This window comes from Bubalus kerabau, chromosome 13, assembly GCF_029407905.1.
Source record: "Bubalus kerabau isolate K-KA32 ecotype Philippines breed swamp buffalo chromosome 13, PCC_UOA_SB_1v2, whole genome shotgun sequence".
Taxonomy (NCBI): Eukaryota; Metazoa; Chordata; class Mammalia; order Artiodactyla; family Bovidae; genus Bubalus; species Bubalus kerabau.
Genome location: NC_073636.1, coordinates 64,031,874 through 64,047,897, shown reverse-complemented (window position 1 = coordinate 64,047,897; position 16,024 = coordinate 64,031,874). Strand labels below are relative to the sequence as shown.

The following is a 16,024-nucleotide window of genomic DNA, read 5'->3' as shown; positions in this document are numbered from 1 at the left end:
TTCTTTCAATTTGGTTTGTCCTTCAGTTTTCTTTTCTATTAAAAAATTATGCTTAATGAATTCAGCACAACAAGTTTGTGCCTGGGCAGCTCTGGTGAGGTCTCTCTATGCTTGTCCTGAGAATCTTAAGCTGGGTAGTCATTTTCCTTCTCAGTTTCTTGGGATGCCTGAAGTAGACACAGCTTCACATGATGGTTGGAACATGAGATCTGGGAGGACAGTCTGTTTTTGGTGTCCAGGAAACAATTATATAGACTTGAATTCTTTTTCATTATGTGGGGATTGTTGCCACTACCTCACAGCTGAGTCCTCCGTCTGTTACCATATGAGGAAATACAGGGTGCTAAGTACCTTCCTTAGAATTTTCCTTATTGGCCACTAAGAGAATCTTAAGAGATACAGCCTTTGAGTATGTCTTAGAACTTGCTGGCACACCAAGAATAACCCTAGTCGGGCATCTGTTGGTGAGAAAGTGGTGTGGCTTATGCAGTAGAGAGAACTCTTGACAGTCCAAACCATGATGCTAGAGGACACTTTTGTTTTTCCTCAACTTGGGCTCTGGATTTGAAAAATGGCCCACCACAAATGTTTTTTTCTATTTTCTGTATTAAAGTAGATTTTGAATGTGATCATGAGAAACCAAGAGGTGATTCTGATTGTGTTCCACTTCTGGGGCCTCCTTCTGATTCTGCCTTCTGTGGTTTTGGCCAAAAAGGTATTTCCCCCTGAGCACAAGAGAAAAGATCCTCTTAAATACCTGCTGTGATCTGCCTTGCACTTGCTGAGGGTAAGGGCATAATGCTGCTCCTTCCTCTTTCTTATTGCCAGACTATTCCAGGAGCAGTCACTCAGCCTTGAGTGTCTTGACCATGTTGTGTTTAATCACTGTGACCCAAAGTATAGGCGAAGTGTTGTAAGGTGCCTTGGTCAAGAAGTGGTAGAGGGGGCAGAGCACTCTCCCTCAACCCAGTAGGTCTTGAGGGGACTACACACTGGCTGAGCTGCCAACACTGCCCTGATGAACTCAACTGCTGTTTATTTCCTCTTCCTTCTTTTGTATCTATATCCACACAATTCCCAATGTCAGCTGTTATTGCGTGAATAAACCAAGGATCAGTGCCTCTCGTGTAATTAGCGCTTTTGTGCCTGTGTATGTGTGTTTTGTTCTTTAGTTGGGAGACATGGGATTTTACAGTTTGGTGACAGATTGGCAGTTTTAACCCCAGTTCTCAAGTCCATTCTCCAAAACAGATTCTCCAGACAGATTGAGACTTCAAGATAGTCCTGTTGAGGTACTATTTGGTCAAAATTGGACTGACTGTAGCAAACCCATTCAAAATGACTAGTTACCCTAGGTTAGCATTCCCAGTAGCATCAGCCTCTCTTCTGTCTACTGTACTATCTCAGACCAGCCATAGCTCAGCTGGAAGGAATCTTCTATGGAGGGACAAAGCAAAGGCCATTGAGGGTTTCCGATCAAGAGCAATGTTCTAGTTTTAAGGGAATCAGACCACCATTTCCAAAGTGTCTTCAGAAACTGTTAAAGGGTGTTCCTAATTATGCTGGGGGTTGTGGGGGGGCGTTTTTTGAGACCAGATAAACATGTTCCATGACAAAAGTGAGTCTTTTGTATGTGGATGTGCATTTTCACAAGCATATAAATATGCAGTTACATCTCTTGAATTCATACCTGCCCGCAGTCCTATCTACAGAAAAGTTTAAACTTTCCCTAAGATCTCCTGGCTCTTCACAGGTCCCTGCCCACTTCAAGTAAACAACTGTTTTACCCTCAGGCCACCATAAGTGCTGAGAGCAGAGTTTACATGTTCCTTGATATATTCCCATACCTAGAGCAAGCAGGACTTAGATTGTGGGTAGTAAGTCAGGTTTTTTTAGCTCCCTTCCCCCCAAACATGTTGTAGACTAAGTGTTTAGAAAAAAATGCTGGGCTGGGCAGCCTGGAAGTATGAGGCCCCAGTTCTGACCTGGTCTCCGAAGTGCATATTTGAACAGAACATCAGACTTCACGGTGTGTTTTTATATGTCAGTCTTTATAGCATGTGGTAGTGTTTATCTAAGATGAATTTATAATTTTAGAGTTTTAATTCCCATAATCCTATCACCATAGAATCTTTTCATATCAAGAACATTTTCCAAGTTAGTACAGTATTTTTAAAAACTGCATTAAGAATCTATTCATGGTATGCCATAGTTTATTGTCAATACCCTAAATGTTAGGTTTTTATAATGCTGAGTACAGGCCTTGAACAGTCTGGACTGGCAGCCTTCTATCATTCATTATATCCTGTATTCTCATCTAGAAAATGAGAAAATGCCTACCTCAGAGATGATGAAATATTATATTTAAAGTGCTTAACCCAGGCCTGCCTGCCTTGCACTGTGCACGATCTTCCTTCTGTACTCCCCTCAGGCTGAATTACCCTGGTCAGAGGGGAGGAGACGCAATGGCTGATAGTACTTGTGAGCGATCCCCTTTCCTGAAGAGAGATGCTCTGCCTTTGCCCTGCCAAGTGTGCAAATCCTGAAGACTATAGGTATTACTTACCTATTTTTATGGTGACAGTAGCCTTTGACCTTGTGAAAAATGGCTCTGCTTTGAGACAGGGTGGCTACCTGTCTCCAGGAGCATCACACTCTCCCAAAGGTTTGCAACAACAGAGGCATAGTCCTTCAAGCTTTGTCCCATTAATGGTGGTGCTCTCCAAAGAAAGGACCGAACACTTGCTGGGTCTCCTGTGATTGCTGTGGGTCCTATCCCTGCAAACCTTCCCTGGTAACAGATACTTAAGAACCTTCTAATTACTGCCCCTTGCTTTAAGCGTGGCTTCTGTTTTAAACAGTATTTGAAACCACTGGAGAACCAGCTGTTCTAAAGGATAAGTATTAACGGATATTCTTACTGAATGTCACCATTTTAATGGGCACTTTTAAAAATGATATTCATTGTACAGATTTTCATGAACTTTAAAATGAGCCAGGAACCGTTCAAATTAAAGCCAAAATATTACATGAGATATTAGCCGAACCTAATATGCTGGGAAACAACTTCACTATCATTAACTGTTTTGGCCTCAAGAGTTATGACTGCTTCACTTTTCAGTCCCAGCTAACTATGACAGATGTCTCTCAAAGGGCCCAGATCTGGGCTTTTTTTTTTTTTTCTTCTGCAGTATACAGCTTGTGGGATTAGTTTCCTGACCAGAGACTAAACCTAGGTTTTAGCAGTGAAAGTGCCAAGTCCTAACCACTGGATTGCCAGGGAATTCCCTTTGTGTTCTTCCTAAATAATCATTTATGTAATACATAGATAGTACTGCCTAAGTACTATCCCTAATTTGTGTGAGGTCCTGTTCTAGGAACCTTTGAAGACTCTTGAGAGTCCCTTGGACTGCAAGGAGATCCAATCAGTCCATCCTAAAGGAGATCAGTCCTGGGTGTTTATTGGAAGAATTGATGTTGATGCTGAAGCTCCAATACTTTAGCCACCTTATGCGAAGAACTGACTTACTGGAAAAGACCCTGATGCTGGGAAAGATTGAAGGCAGGAGGAGAAGGGGGTGACAGAGGATGAGATGGTTGGATGGCATCACTGAAACAACGGACATGAATTTAAGCAAACTCAGGAGATAGTGATGGACAGGGAAGCCTGGTGTGCTGCAGTCCATGGGGTCATAAAAAGTCAGACATGACTGAATGATTGGACTGAACTGAAAGAGCAGACTGATGGAAAGTGAAAGACTAGTTAGGTTATTGTAAAAGTCTTTAAGAGATAAAAGGGGCTTTAACCTACTAAGGGAGTGGGACAAAAAACAAGTTAGAGCTAAGACATACCTTGGAAAAAACTAACATGATGCTGACATGAGCAACAGGGTAAACAAATACACCATTCTCCAAGATGCAGGATTCATGAAAATAAAGACGTCATGTGTGTGTCTCAGTCATGTCCAACTTTGCAACCCCATGGACTATAATAGCCCGCCAGGCTCCTCTGTCCATGGAATTTTCCAGGCAATGATACTGGAGCAGGTTGGTTGCCATTTACCTACTCCAGGGATCTTCCCAACCCAAGAATGGAAACCTGAGTCTCTTGTGTCTCCTGCATTGGCAGGTGGATTCTTTACCACTGCACCACCTGGCAAGCCCAAAGATGGGGAGGGCAGGGCTCAACTGAGGTCCTTGTGGACATCAAAGTGCAGCTATCAGCTGGGTCTCTGTGTATGGCCCCTGGCACTCCTGGGGAAGATTGAGTTAAGAGGTAGAGATGGTGGAGGCATGAATGTAAAGTCTGAAGCCATGGGTTTGGTGAGCCAGGAACTCATACAGAAAAATGATGAACATGCCAGCATAAGAGGAAGAGTCAATAAAGGAAATTTGAGTATGTAGAGGAGGAGAGCTGGAAGAGGCTTGTCACATGAATCGGGAGAGGAATTTCAAAGTTCACACTACATCCACCTAAAAAGTGGCTGTGGAGATTAACTAAGGGTAAATGTGCCTTTTAGATTAATAACAGACCCTCAGAGTGGTTTACTGTTGTTATATAATAATTACTTATGAAGACTATGGCTACAGGTAGAGGGATTTTGATTTACCCAAAGCCAATCAATGGCCCAAATGGGATTCAAACTCAGAACAGCTGGCTCAGAATCTTTTGCTGTTCTATTTGGATTTTTGTGGTTTTATCAGATGGCCCACTGCATATACAGTGTCCTTATGGGGCTTCCCTGGTGGCTCAGACGGTAAAGAATCTGCCTGCAATGTGGGAGACCTGGGTTGGGAGGATCCCCTGGAAGAGGACATGGCAACCCACTCTTCTTGCCTGGAGATCCCCACGGACAGAGGAGCCTGGCGGGCTACAGCCTGTGGGGTCGCAAAGAGTCGGACACGACTGAGCGACCAGGCACAGCACATGGGACAAGATACGACCTGGCCGGGGTGGGCTAACACCTGACACTCACAGACCCATTCTTCAATTCCTTGACCATAAAAAACATGACCAAACTATCATATTACTACTTCCTAATAGTCTTTAAAAACTCCTCCAAATCCTCATAAAGCACTCTAGCAGCTGCTACTGAATGTTTTGAATTGACAAGTGAAATGAAGCCTGAGGTAGGTTAAAAACAAATTACGGTCATAAAGAGGAATTTGGGTTTAGCCATACAATCTGTGTTAGCCAATGGAATGTTACAAGCATGACACAAGCAAGGAGCTTGATGAGCACCTACATATCAGTGCTTACCTGTCTTGCTGGCTAGATACTAGGAGTATGTGGCCCCCACTGTGCAACCACTTGACAAGTGTGTGGTTATCTGGGACCAATCAGTTTTCAGTAATCTGCCAGCTCACTTCAGCCACATGAGAGCCCAGATGAGATAGGCAGAACAATCACCCAGCTGGTTCAGAGCCCAAATCGCCAAGCTACAGAATCAGACGCAAATTAATGTTCACTAATCACCAACTCGATGGACATGAGTTTGAGTAAACTTCTGGAATTGGTGGTCAGGGAGGCCTAGCGTTCTGGGATTCATGGGGTCGCAGAGAGTCAGACACAACTGAGTGACTTGAACTTAACTGAAAGGTGCTAAATTTCAGAGTGGTTTGTTACACAAATGAAATAAGGCCCACTTACTGTCTAGGCCAACCCCTCACACAGATGAACAAACGGAGACCCGGCAAAGAAAAAGAAATGCTAGGGTCACAAATCTTGCAGCAGTACAGTGGGGAGAGTCTTAGTTCCCAATCCAGGAAACCCACTAGCAGTAGGAATCTACTAGGATCACAACTCATACTTTAAAATCTTGAAAATATCTAGAGAATGTCAGTCCTTTGGGCAGAATCAGGTATCACGTTTCTTCATGATCTTTTGTTTTTCAAAGGTTGGAAAGAAAAATGAAACCTACGGAGCTCTCCTGGTCCCAGACAGGGAAGGACAGGCTTGTGTGTGCAGGGTTTTGTGGATGCGAACCTCCGGACTCAAGGGCCCAAGTCTGGGCGTTTTTAGTGGCTGAAGTAGTTCTGGGGCTTTTCTGGGCTGCCAGGTTAGGGAATCCCATTCCCACTCATGTCCAGGGTATTTCCTGGTCCCAGGGTGATTAAACAGGGCCTCTGGGTAGGGAAGATGCTTCCAACCCTGGCAAGGGTTTTCTCTGCTTTTCTGGTGGCCTCTACACCTGGCATATTAAGCAAGCACGTGGCCCCTGCTGTTCTACCTGTCCCCCCAGCTCTGAAAAGTGAGTGCCTCAGTCTAGCATACTGAGTAGGCCCTGTGCAATCTAGAAGTGTTATATACAGTACAATGGACACACAGCACTAAGCTTTGGGGACACAGGAACATGGAGTCAGTCTTTGTGTCATGTTCACCAGGCACCAAAACCCCTTTAGACTCTGCCCAAGTCCCAGTCCAGGGCAGCACTTCCCTGCCTTGAACAGAGGGACATGTGCAGGGGGGTCAGCAAGAGCTGGGCTTGACATTCTGGGTGCAAGAACAGACTGCAGGTTTAGGGACCGGAGTACTATGCTGCACCAAGGGCCCTTCAAGGGTAGAGGCGCTCCCTGCGACCCTTTCCTCTGGACACCCTCTTCATCTCTCCAGACTGACCAATTCCTCAGGGTTACTTCTCAGTCCAGGTTTGGATCTCTGACTCATAGCCTCAGCTACTATCCTCTCTCCTCTTGCTGCCCAAGATCCCTGTGAAAAATCAAGTGTCCTAAACCAGGACACAGAAGAGGAGAAAGTGGTGAACTGTAGAACCATTTTAGAGCTGGGAAAGACCAGACTTACTGAGACTGAGGCCTGAACCTACCACTGCCTGACCAAGAGGATCAAAAATCGTTTGGTACTTCAACCATGAAGGTGCTCTTGAGCGCACTGACACATTTGACCCTCCCCAACAACACTACTGGTCATTTTAATCCCCATTTTAGCCAGGGACACTACCACCCAGGAAGATCAGTATTTGGCACCCTGGACAACGCTCTCTGGCAGGGAGGAGTGAAGGGGAGAACAGAAGGGCATGCAGCAGACCTGCTTTCTGGTTGGACAGGAGGCCCAGGGTTCCTTCACAAAAAAACACAACCATCCCATCTCAGAGCAAGTTGGGATCCAATCTCTTTATTGTCAAGGTCCCCTCCCTGTGGGCCCCACCCCCCTCCAAACCTATAGAAAAACCCCAAGCCTGGGAATGTCCTGGGGAGGGGAGGCGAGTATAGGGAGACTGTGCTCTGCCCTCTGGCCTGGGCAGTACCAACAGGGAGGGTACGTGAGGAAGGGATGCTGATAACTCCACCTGCAGAGAATGCGCCACTGGCTGATACACGTGAGGGAGGTGGTGCCTGCTGCCAGCTCTCCTCTGGGACCCGCTGGGGGTGCTATCCAGGGGTGGGTGCCCAGCTTGAGGCCTGGTACAGTGTACGCCTTTCTCCTGCTGGTGGCCATCGCTCCTGTCAGACTGAGAGAGACAAGAGAGAACGAAGGCTGAGAGGAAGAGCCCCTTTGTGCTTTAGGTAACAAGGTCCGGGAAGACGAGAGAGTGCAATGGCGCTTGCTGTTTGCAGACACAGGTATGCCTGTGCCCTCGCTCTGGCTTCCTAACCTTCTGGCCATGAAACCTTGGGTGACTCTCCTCCTTCCCTAGGCCTCCATGTCCTCACATGAGTCCCCAGCACCTCTCCTTCAAACTGGTTGAACAAGGTACAACTTAGCCTCCCAGGTAAAACAAACCACGAAGACTGCCTAAACTTCAAGGTGTGGTGGAGCACATACAGACTCACAGCACGCGTGTGTCCTACATAAAGATACCTACACATACGGACTCACAGCACGAGTGTGTCCTGCATAAGGATACCTCTGTTGTTTAAGACCTTCCTCCACCCAAGTCTGTCATACCCTGGAAAGGGTCCCCAAAGGAATGGGGCAGAGCTGGTGTGGCCTGGCTTCCCTCTAGTGTGGGGCAAAGCAGGGTGATAAATACCAACCAGAGGGTGAGCTTTGAGGCCACACAGCAATAGGTTAGAATCTAGGCTCCACCAGTGACCACCTTGGGATCTTGTGGGCTATGGGCTTTGTCTCCCTGCCCTCTGCAGTGTCAGCTTCTACATCCACTACACTGGCACAGTCACAACCCTGTGGGGCTGGGACACACAGGACATTTCCTCCCGACAGGATCCAACCCCAGCCTCTAAGTCTGGCATAATCATCACCCTCTGAGGACGAGCAGCTCCCTGTCCCTACTGGGCGGAGTTGGGACTGCAGCTGCAGGAGACTGGCCCGTTTCCCACACACCAAGGATGGCAGGCGTTCTGCCTCTGCTGAAGGTGCTCCCTTAGATGCTTTGCCCTCAGTCCTCAACAGGCTCGGCTACACATCACCTCTTCCACCGCACCCCTCTTTTGCCCCCTGCCTCTCCAGTCCCTGTCATTCTGCTCACACTGGGTGGTAACGGTCTGTTTTCCTCCACTAGACTCAGAGCTCCTTATAAGTGGGGACAGGCAATGCGGCTGGGCATGTGCTGAGGGAACTCCTGTTGGGCAGACCTGGCTAGCCCAACCACGATTCCTGCTCCACAACCCACCAAGCCCCAGCACAAATGGGCATGGCGGGATGGCGGGAGACCAGAGAGCCTTCATTGATGGACACAGTACTACCCTGCCAGGTCTACTTCATGGCAGGCCCTCTACTTCACCCTTCCCCACCAGGACCCCCATACCTGCTTACTGCAAGGCCCCATCCTCCACGTCTGTGTCCTGGCTGTGCTCCTGAAAGGAGGAGACAACAAGGACCACACATCACTCACGGCAAGTCTGTCCTGCCCTGGGGCCCAGAGCATATGTGGAGGCCACATTCGGAAAGGGGGAGGGGCAGTCAAAGGGAATAACTAGAGGACCAGTTTGAATAAATAAGGCTGCCTCGGGATTCCAACAGGACAGTCTTGAAGGCCCCTCAGGAGAGAAAGGACCAGTCAAGGAAGTTCTAGGCGTGGCAGGGGACACATTCTCCATAGAAAGATCTTCTCAGACTGGAGCAGACTGAAAGCCTAGTAGACTGCTGAGCTCCCCATCTTAGGAACATCTAAGCCTTCATTAGGACCTTTATGGAGACTATGCTTCAAAAGAGTAAAATGGGGTCTCTGGCTAGGTTCAAATAAGAAGAGACAGGCTGGGCACAAAGACCTTTCTCTCCACTGTTATGTCCACAAAACCCATCTATCCTCATACCAAGACCCAGCCACATGAAGACCCACTGACGTCCAGGCTCCAATCCTGGCTCCACCCTCATTAGCCACAAAGCCCTGGGACAAGCTACTTGACTCCTCTGAGTCTCAGCTTCTTCATGGGGTAAATGTAACAAGAGTAATACTTTGAACAGTTCAGGGCTACTGTTCAGGTCAAATGAAGTTAAAAACTGTGAACTACAGGGCCTGGTGTTCACTAAGTATGAGGTAGATGAGTAGCAGGCACACCTCGCCTTCAGAATCTGGTCGACCTTTCCACTTAAGATGAGCTCCTTGCCTCAATCTGAAGAATTCCAATACCAAACAGGAAGCTTGCTCGCCCCGTCTTGAGACAGCCTGTGTCAAGCTCAGGCAACAATGGCTTTTAGAAAATCCTCAGGTGGAGCAGACCCCTGCACTGCGTGTGGCTTCCCCAGGCAATCCCCCTTCTCCTGTTCCTGGAATTCTGCAGACCATGAGCCCTTGACTCTTCTCTTCTTCAACTCATGTGGAAGATGGAGTCTAGAATGGGCCTTGGGATAGAGAGAGGTCCACCACAGTCCTCTGTGGGGTTTCTCATTGACAGCTGAAAGAGCTAAGTACTCTCTGTTCATTTCCCCCTCTTTCTCACAGGATTAGAACCCCTGGCAAGGAAGGAGGGAGCTCACAGGGCAGCCAAGCAGTCAAGAGGTGCCCCCCCACTCCCTGCAGCCCTCCTGCAACCAGAGGTACACAAACCAGCCCCAGCCACCCCCCAAGGCAGGCCCTCACCAGCTCTTCCTCGCTGTGCGTTAGCAGCCCCTCCTCATCGCCATCGTCTCGAGCCTGTGCTTCTCCCTGGGGCGTGCCTGCCTCGGAAGCTGTGTCTTCCGGGGGGGCCGGCGGCCGGCTGCTGCCACCAGTACCGCTGCTGCCGCTGCCACCACCACTGCCGCTGCCACTGCTACTCTCGCCCTTTTTTTTGCCATCTTCAGGGGAAGGGATGAGGAAGGGAGAATAAAACTCAACCGGGGGCACCTGCCCAGGGTAGCACCTTGGTAGAACCAAGGCCTCAACAAGGTGGGTCCAGGTGGGATCAGAGGCCACAGCCCCTTCTCTGCCCCGTGCACCATCCTCCCCATCCTGCCCTGTGACCCTGCTCACTGATCTGGGCAAGGACCCTTGGAAGCTGACCTGGATTGGCCTTTTGCTCCTCGGCAATCTGCTCCAAGCGCCCCAGCAGGGCGTCAATGTTGGACTTGATCTGGGTCAGCTCTGTCTTGATGGTCTGCAGCTCACTGCTCTTTACTGAGAGTGGAGGGAAGTACAGGGATGTCAACTGAGGGCTGGGAGCTTGACGCTAACACTAGACCTTAGCCCCATTCTGTCAAGCAGGAAGATAGGCCAATGGCAAAAACGGTCCTCGTCCATGGTCTTTTTCTCGCCAGGGAGAGGCCAGAGCTGCCTGTGGCACCCTGAGACTTTCTGAAGGCCATTCCTACAGTGACCGGCCTGGATTTCCTCCCCACCCCCATGAAAGGGACAGGGATGGATAAAATGGAGGTGTGTGGTGTGTACCTCTGTGTGCACCTGAGCAAGAATGTTTCTCTGCTTATATTACAGGATGGTATCTGTCTTTCAAGGTGTATAAATGTGAGTGCTTTACAATCAGATTTCCTGAGTGCCTGACCACATGTGCACACCAGAATGACTGTGGAGTAGCGAGCCTGTGTGGACCTGTCCTTGTCCTGACTAAAAGATGACACCATTTCCTCACTGAACTGCAAGTCACAGCACTGGACACAGCCCCACCTCCACAAATGTCAGTCTTTTCCTCTTAGAAATGCATGAAAATACTCACTTGGTTGTATTAGAGCAGCAGAACTGTGGGAGATTTGTTCCTTTATCTATTTTCCAATGTAAAAAAATGCGATTCTATTATTTTTCTAATGACAAAATGAAAATTATCTAGGAAGAAGATAGAGTCACTCACACTTGATCTTGGCTGTGCCGGTGGTGATGGCTGTGGAGCGGGCAAAGAGCTTGACAGGTATGGTGGTTTTGACACGTCGGACCAAGGGGACGGTGACCCGGGGTCGCTTCACAGGGACTGCTCTGGGCACCGGCACTGGTGACAGGCGGCCCCGATAGTCGAAGAGCCTGTGAGAGCAAATGGGCCAGAGGCTGCAGCATGGCCTGTGGCCAGCAGGGGGCACTGTGGCCTTAGACCAACGCATGTAGGGCTGGTGAAGGGCTGGGCAGCCTGCACTGCATACCTTTGCCTGCTCCCAGTTAAGTCCTGAGGGTGAAAAGAAGGCCTTTCTGGACCTCAACAGCTACTGGAATCCTTACGACATCCACCTTTCCTACCATCCAGGCTGAGTAAGGGTAGGGGAGGTGACAGGGGTTTACAGCCCCATTCAACAGAGGAACAAACTGAGAACTGCCCCCAGACAGACTTCCTAGATCACCCTAAGGCCTGCTCTACTACTTGACTTGCCTTCTGCTCAGTCAACTGCACCCTAAGCTCTGGTCACAGTTTGCAAATCTCCCTAAAGCAGTACAAATGCCCAGCTGGACAGAGGTGTAGGAGTGGGAGTCAATTACTCAGCCTGCCCGAGCCTCAGTTCTCCCACATGCCTAGTGAGGATGACCACCCCAAATTCTGTCCTCCCACATCCCCACAAGACTGCCGTGAGGATAGAACATGACAGAACTTAGTTTAAAACACACATGTTAGAACGTGTGATAGGTGAAAGGCCATCGAGTGTCTATGACCTCAGAGGCATGAGGCTGGACTCCAAGCCCCTTTCCTCATTCTGGGCTTCAAATCACCATATCCTTCTCACTCCACTTAGGAGATGGAGGGGCTGGAGGCCCAAGGGAGTATCAAGGTTGAGCAGCTCAGTCAGACCCTCTGTCCCAGACAGTATGCCGCCCCCCAACGCCATCACCCAGCCCTTTCCAGGAGGAGCCTTTTCCAGCCTCAGAAGCTCCGTAGGCTGAGTAGGGGTTTCTCCCACCACTGCTGCTCCTACCACCTCCCTGCAGGATCACTGTTCTGATGACAGCCAGGAAACCTGCCGACAGGATGTAATGCAATGACCCATGCCTGGGTAACTCCTTTGTTTAGGGAGCTCCTGCCCTGGGGTGACGATGGCTGGAGATGGAGAGTCTCTGGGAATGGATCCAGTCCCAGACCCTGCATTTCTGCCCCTAAGGGGAGGGGGCGGCTCTGGCCTTGGTCAGAATCTCTGAACCACAGAATCCCAGAGCTGGAAGAGCCCTGAGGGATCACTTGATGCAAGCCCATTTCAGACTGGGAGGGGATGTGCCCAAAGTCATGTAATTCATTCAGTGGCAGAGCTGAGATTAGCACCCAGGTCTTCTGACTCCTAGGCAAGAGCACTTTCTACCACACTGCACTGTCTCCTGAATCCTCTCACAGGTGAGAAAAGTGAGGCTCAGAGAGGTTCTGTTCTTCCTGGACAGCCTGGGGAAGGCTGAGAGGGTGGGAGGGAGACAGAGAAGTGGAAGGAGAAGTTTGTGCCAGCCCCCACCATGATTTCAACAAGAATGTGGCTGGTGCCATGGAGGGTTGGGGTCTGGGTGGGTTTGGGGGTAGGTCTAGCCTACCAGGCACTAATTCAGAATTCCCAAGGAGGGCTGGCCTCCTGGGTATAAATACAAGGCTAAGTGGCTCAGGCTGAGTTCTGAGGTACCTTCAGCTGGCTGGGCACTCAGGGAGTTAATAAGGAAACTGCACAGCAGTGTGAGGGCTCAAATTCCCTGCACCTGGTTCTGTACTCCCACTTGCTACATTTATATGTCCCTTGGCTGTACAGTCCCATCAAGTCTCACCCCAGATCAGGAGGAGGAGGGGCAGTCAGAGGGCTAGGAGACAGCGTGGGCCGGGGAGAGCTCTGGCCTGGGCACCTACACAACTGGACCCTAGTCCCAGCTCTGCCACCAATTTGTGGAGCACCCCTGGGAAGATGACTATCCACAACTCTCGGCCTCAGTTCCCACTTGGAGGACTGAGTGGGCTGCACCAGCAATCTCTCAGAACCCTTCCAGCTTGGCTGCTTCATGCCTGGGCACGCCCCTCCCCCGCTCACCTGTCGTAGAAGTCGTCCCGGTAGTAATCATAGTCAAAGCTGTAGCCACTGGGGAGACAAAGGGGAGAGGGCCGGCGCTTAGAGATGGCCACTCAGCCCACTCTCCACAGGCCCTCATCTCCAAACACCTCCCCAAATTCTAGGCTTGGCATCCCATTACCACCAAATCTCCCTCTGTGGAAAGAGGGACCAATCCCACCTAGACAGAGACAGACAGACAAGACAGAGCGCCCCACCTGTATATGGCAGATGCTGCTCTCTTTAGTCCCTTGGGTCTGTTGGGCTTCGGTTCTCCAGCCATGTTGATGTCTGTATGGAGGGAAGAGGCAGAGTCAGATGCTGATATATTGTCAGTGCCCATACACCCATCACCCCCATGGACATGTACACCAATGTAAGTGTTTACACAAGATGCACATGGACTGTACTCCCTAACATGGACAACAGAGGTCTTCACAAATAGACTCATACATTACATACACATAACATGTTCATATACATTCAGACACATGCAGGCTTACAATCATACATGCATACACACAATGTACATCAAATTATATGCATTCCCAAGCTCTCTCACATAAGCACAGACACCACACACACACACCCTCACACATATGTTCACGTATCCAGGAAATAAGATCACACACTCAACTTCATTCACACTTGGCTCCAGCATCCCATATGTAACTGCCCATATGCAAATAAGCCGGTGCACATTCACACCAACCTTTCACTGAACATCTTTATGCCTAGAGTAGAGTTCAACAAATCTCAGGAACTCAATAAACACTTGGTAAATGAATATACGTACATCTGAACCACAGCAAAGAAGAACCACACCAAAGAGGTCACAGGGTAATTGCAAGTAATGTTTGCTCTAAAACAGTATCATATTATGTGCAGTCTGATCCAGACATGGACCATGGCTGTCTTTATTGGAATCAGCCATTTTTAAAAAGTGAGTTAAACCTCACTGAGCACTAAGGGTGGCATGCAATATTGAATAATTACAAGGCTCCACACTGAAGTACATTCTGATACTTGAAAAAAAGCTGGCTGGGCACTACATATATACCCGGAAAGTAAGGAGTGTTTCCACATATGTTCTCCACGTGACTAGTTGCATCCACAAACCACATATTCAGCAATACACATATACATATCCCTTCTCAAACATACACAAATACACAGAAGTAAGTGAACATATACAAACGCTATACATGCTTCCAATGTAGCCACATCACACGCTTGTAACACCAAGACCAAGCTTCACCTTATGCTCCCCTCCTCCTGGCTCTCAGAACAGGTTCTAACCCAAGCCAAAAGCAGCCCAATGTAAGAAGCTGTGCTAGTCCACTCTCCCCTTTCTCTGGAGAATCTGCATTTTTTAAGTGGAACCCTTTCACTGTGAAAACAGGGACAGAAGTGTTCACCTGAAACTTCTAAAATTCTCCATACAGGCACTGCCATAACTTAAATATAATTAATTTATTAACTATTTAAGTTAAAACATCTCAGACAGGGGTAGTGGGTTATGGGGGACAAGACAGAAAATGGGATAAGAGGGGAGCTAAAGAACGCGGGTCAGCACCTGCCCAGGAGAAATCCCGGGGCAGGGCCATGAAGAGATGCTTACCCAGGGTCTGGCCGGCCAGCACTCGCCCATTCTCTCCCACCACAGCTGCCCGGGCATGGCGCTCATTGGCATATTGGACAAAGGCATAGCCCTTGTGCACAGAACAGCCGGCCACACGGCCATACTTGGAGAAGATGGTCTCCACGTCTGACTTCTTCACCACAGCTGTGTTGAGGTTTCCAATGAAAACCCGAGAGTTGATGGATTTGGGGTCATTCTTATTGGTTACGTTGCTCGTCTGGATCTTCAAGGACATGTTGGCCACCTGAAGAAAGCAAGCCACTGTGAGGCTAGGATCTGAATTGGGTTCATGGGCTGCTCATGACCCACAACCTGGCTACACTGGATGGCTTTGTTCCTTCCTATGCACATGCCCCAGCACATCCAACCTCCCCATCTGTGCTTGTTTCACTGGCTGGTGACCTCATACAGGTGCTTTACCTATGTTCTATTATATGGTGCTGATGTGATGAGCAGAACCGGGACATTTTACATGGGAGGAAATGCAGTCAGGGGTCACAATGCCAGTGAATAACAGGACAGGAATTTGAACCCTGACTGCTTGACTCAATTCTTCTTTTTAAATTAAGGTTACACATTGGTTTATAACATTACAAAAATGTCATATTGACTTCAATTCTTTCAAACCCACTCCTTCTTTAAGGCTAATTTTGAATGTTGCCCCTTGCAGGATCTAAATTTGAAGATCTCCCACAGTTTTTCTTCTGTTCCTTCAATGCAGAACCACACCAAAGAGGTCACAGGGTAATTGCAAGTAATGTTTGCTCTAAAACAGTATCATATTATGTGCAGTCTGATCCAGACATGGACCATGGCTGTCTTTATTGGAATCAGCCATTTTTAAAAAGAGAGTTAAACCTCACTGAGCGCTAAGGGTGGCATGCAATATTGAATAATTACACGACTCCATAAGTGATATCATTATCATTCATATTTTACAAAAACAGACTCCAGCAAGTTCATTAACCTGCCAGGAATAGGCATTCAAACCTAGGTCACTGGTCCATAAAGCCCATCTGTATCAAATTTATCACTCT

At 48.5% G+C, this 16,024-nt stretch overlaps 1 protein-coding gene across 3 annotated transcripts in view; it reads right to left on the bottom strand.

Moving 5' to 3' along the window:
• Positions 1-7,116: 7,116 nt before the first annotated feature.
• The window catches only part of RALY (RALY heterogeneous nuclear ribonucleoprotein), an 89,801-nt gene continuing 80,893 nt past the window's right edge, over positions 7,117-16,024 (bottom strand). For 2 of the 3 annotated variants that reach the window (XM_055544800.1, XM_055544801.1), the window contains exons 3-10: positions 14,967-15,231; positions 13,564-13,636; positions 13,328-13,375; positions 11,203-11,369; positions 10,404-10,517; positions 10,002-10,198; positions 8,727-8,775; positions 7,117-7,469 (exon numbers count right to left, since the gene is read on the bottom strand). In XM_055544800.1, coding sequence (XP_055400775.1) covers positions 8,731-8,775; positions 10,002-10,198; positions 10,404-10,517; positions 11,203-11,369; positions 13,328-13,375; positions 13,564-13,636; positions 14,967-15,222 — 900 coding nt within the window. In that variant the 5' untranslated portion in view covers positions 15,223-15,231 and the 3' untranslated portion in view covers positions 7,117-7,469; positions 8,727-8,730. The remainder of the gene's footprint in view (positions 7,470-8,726; positions 8,776-10,001; positions 10,199-10,403; positions 10,518-11,202; positions 11,370-13,327; positions 13,376-13,563; positions 13,637-14,966; positions 15,232-16,024) is intronic. The other variant, XM_055544802.1, reaches the window with a different exon arrangement.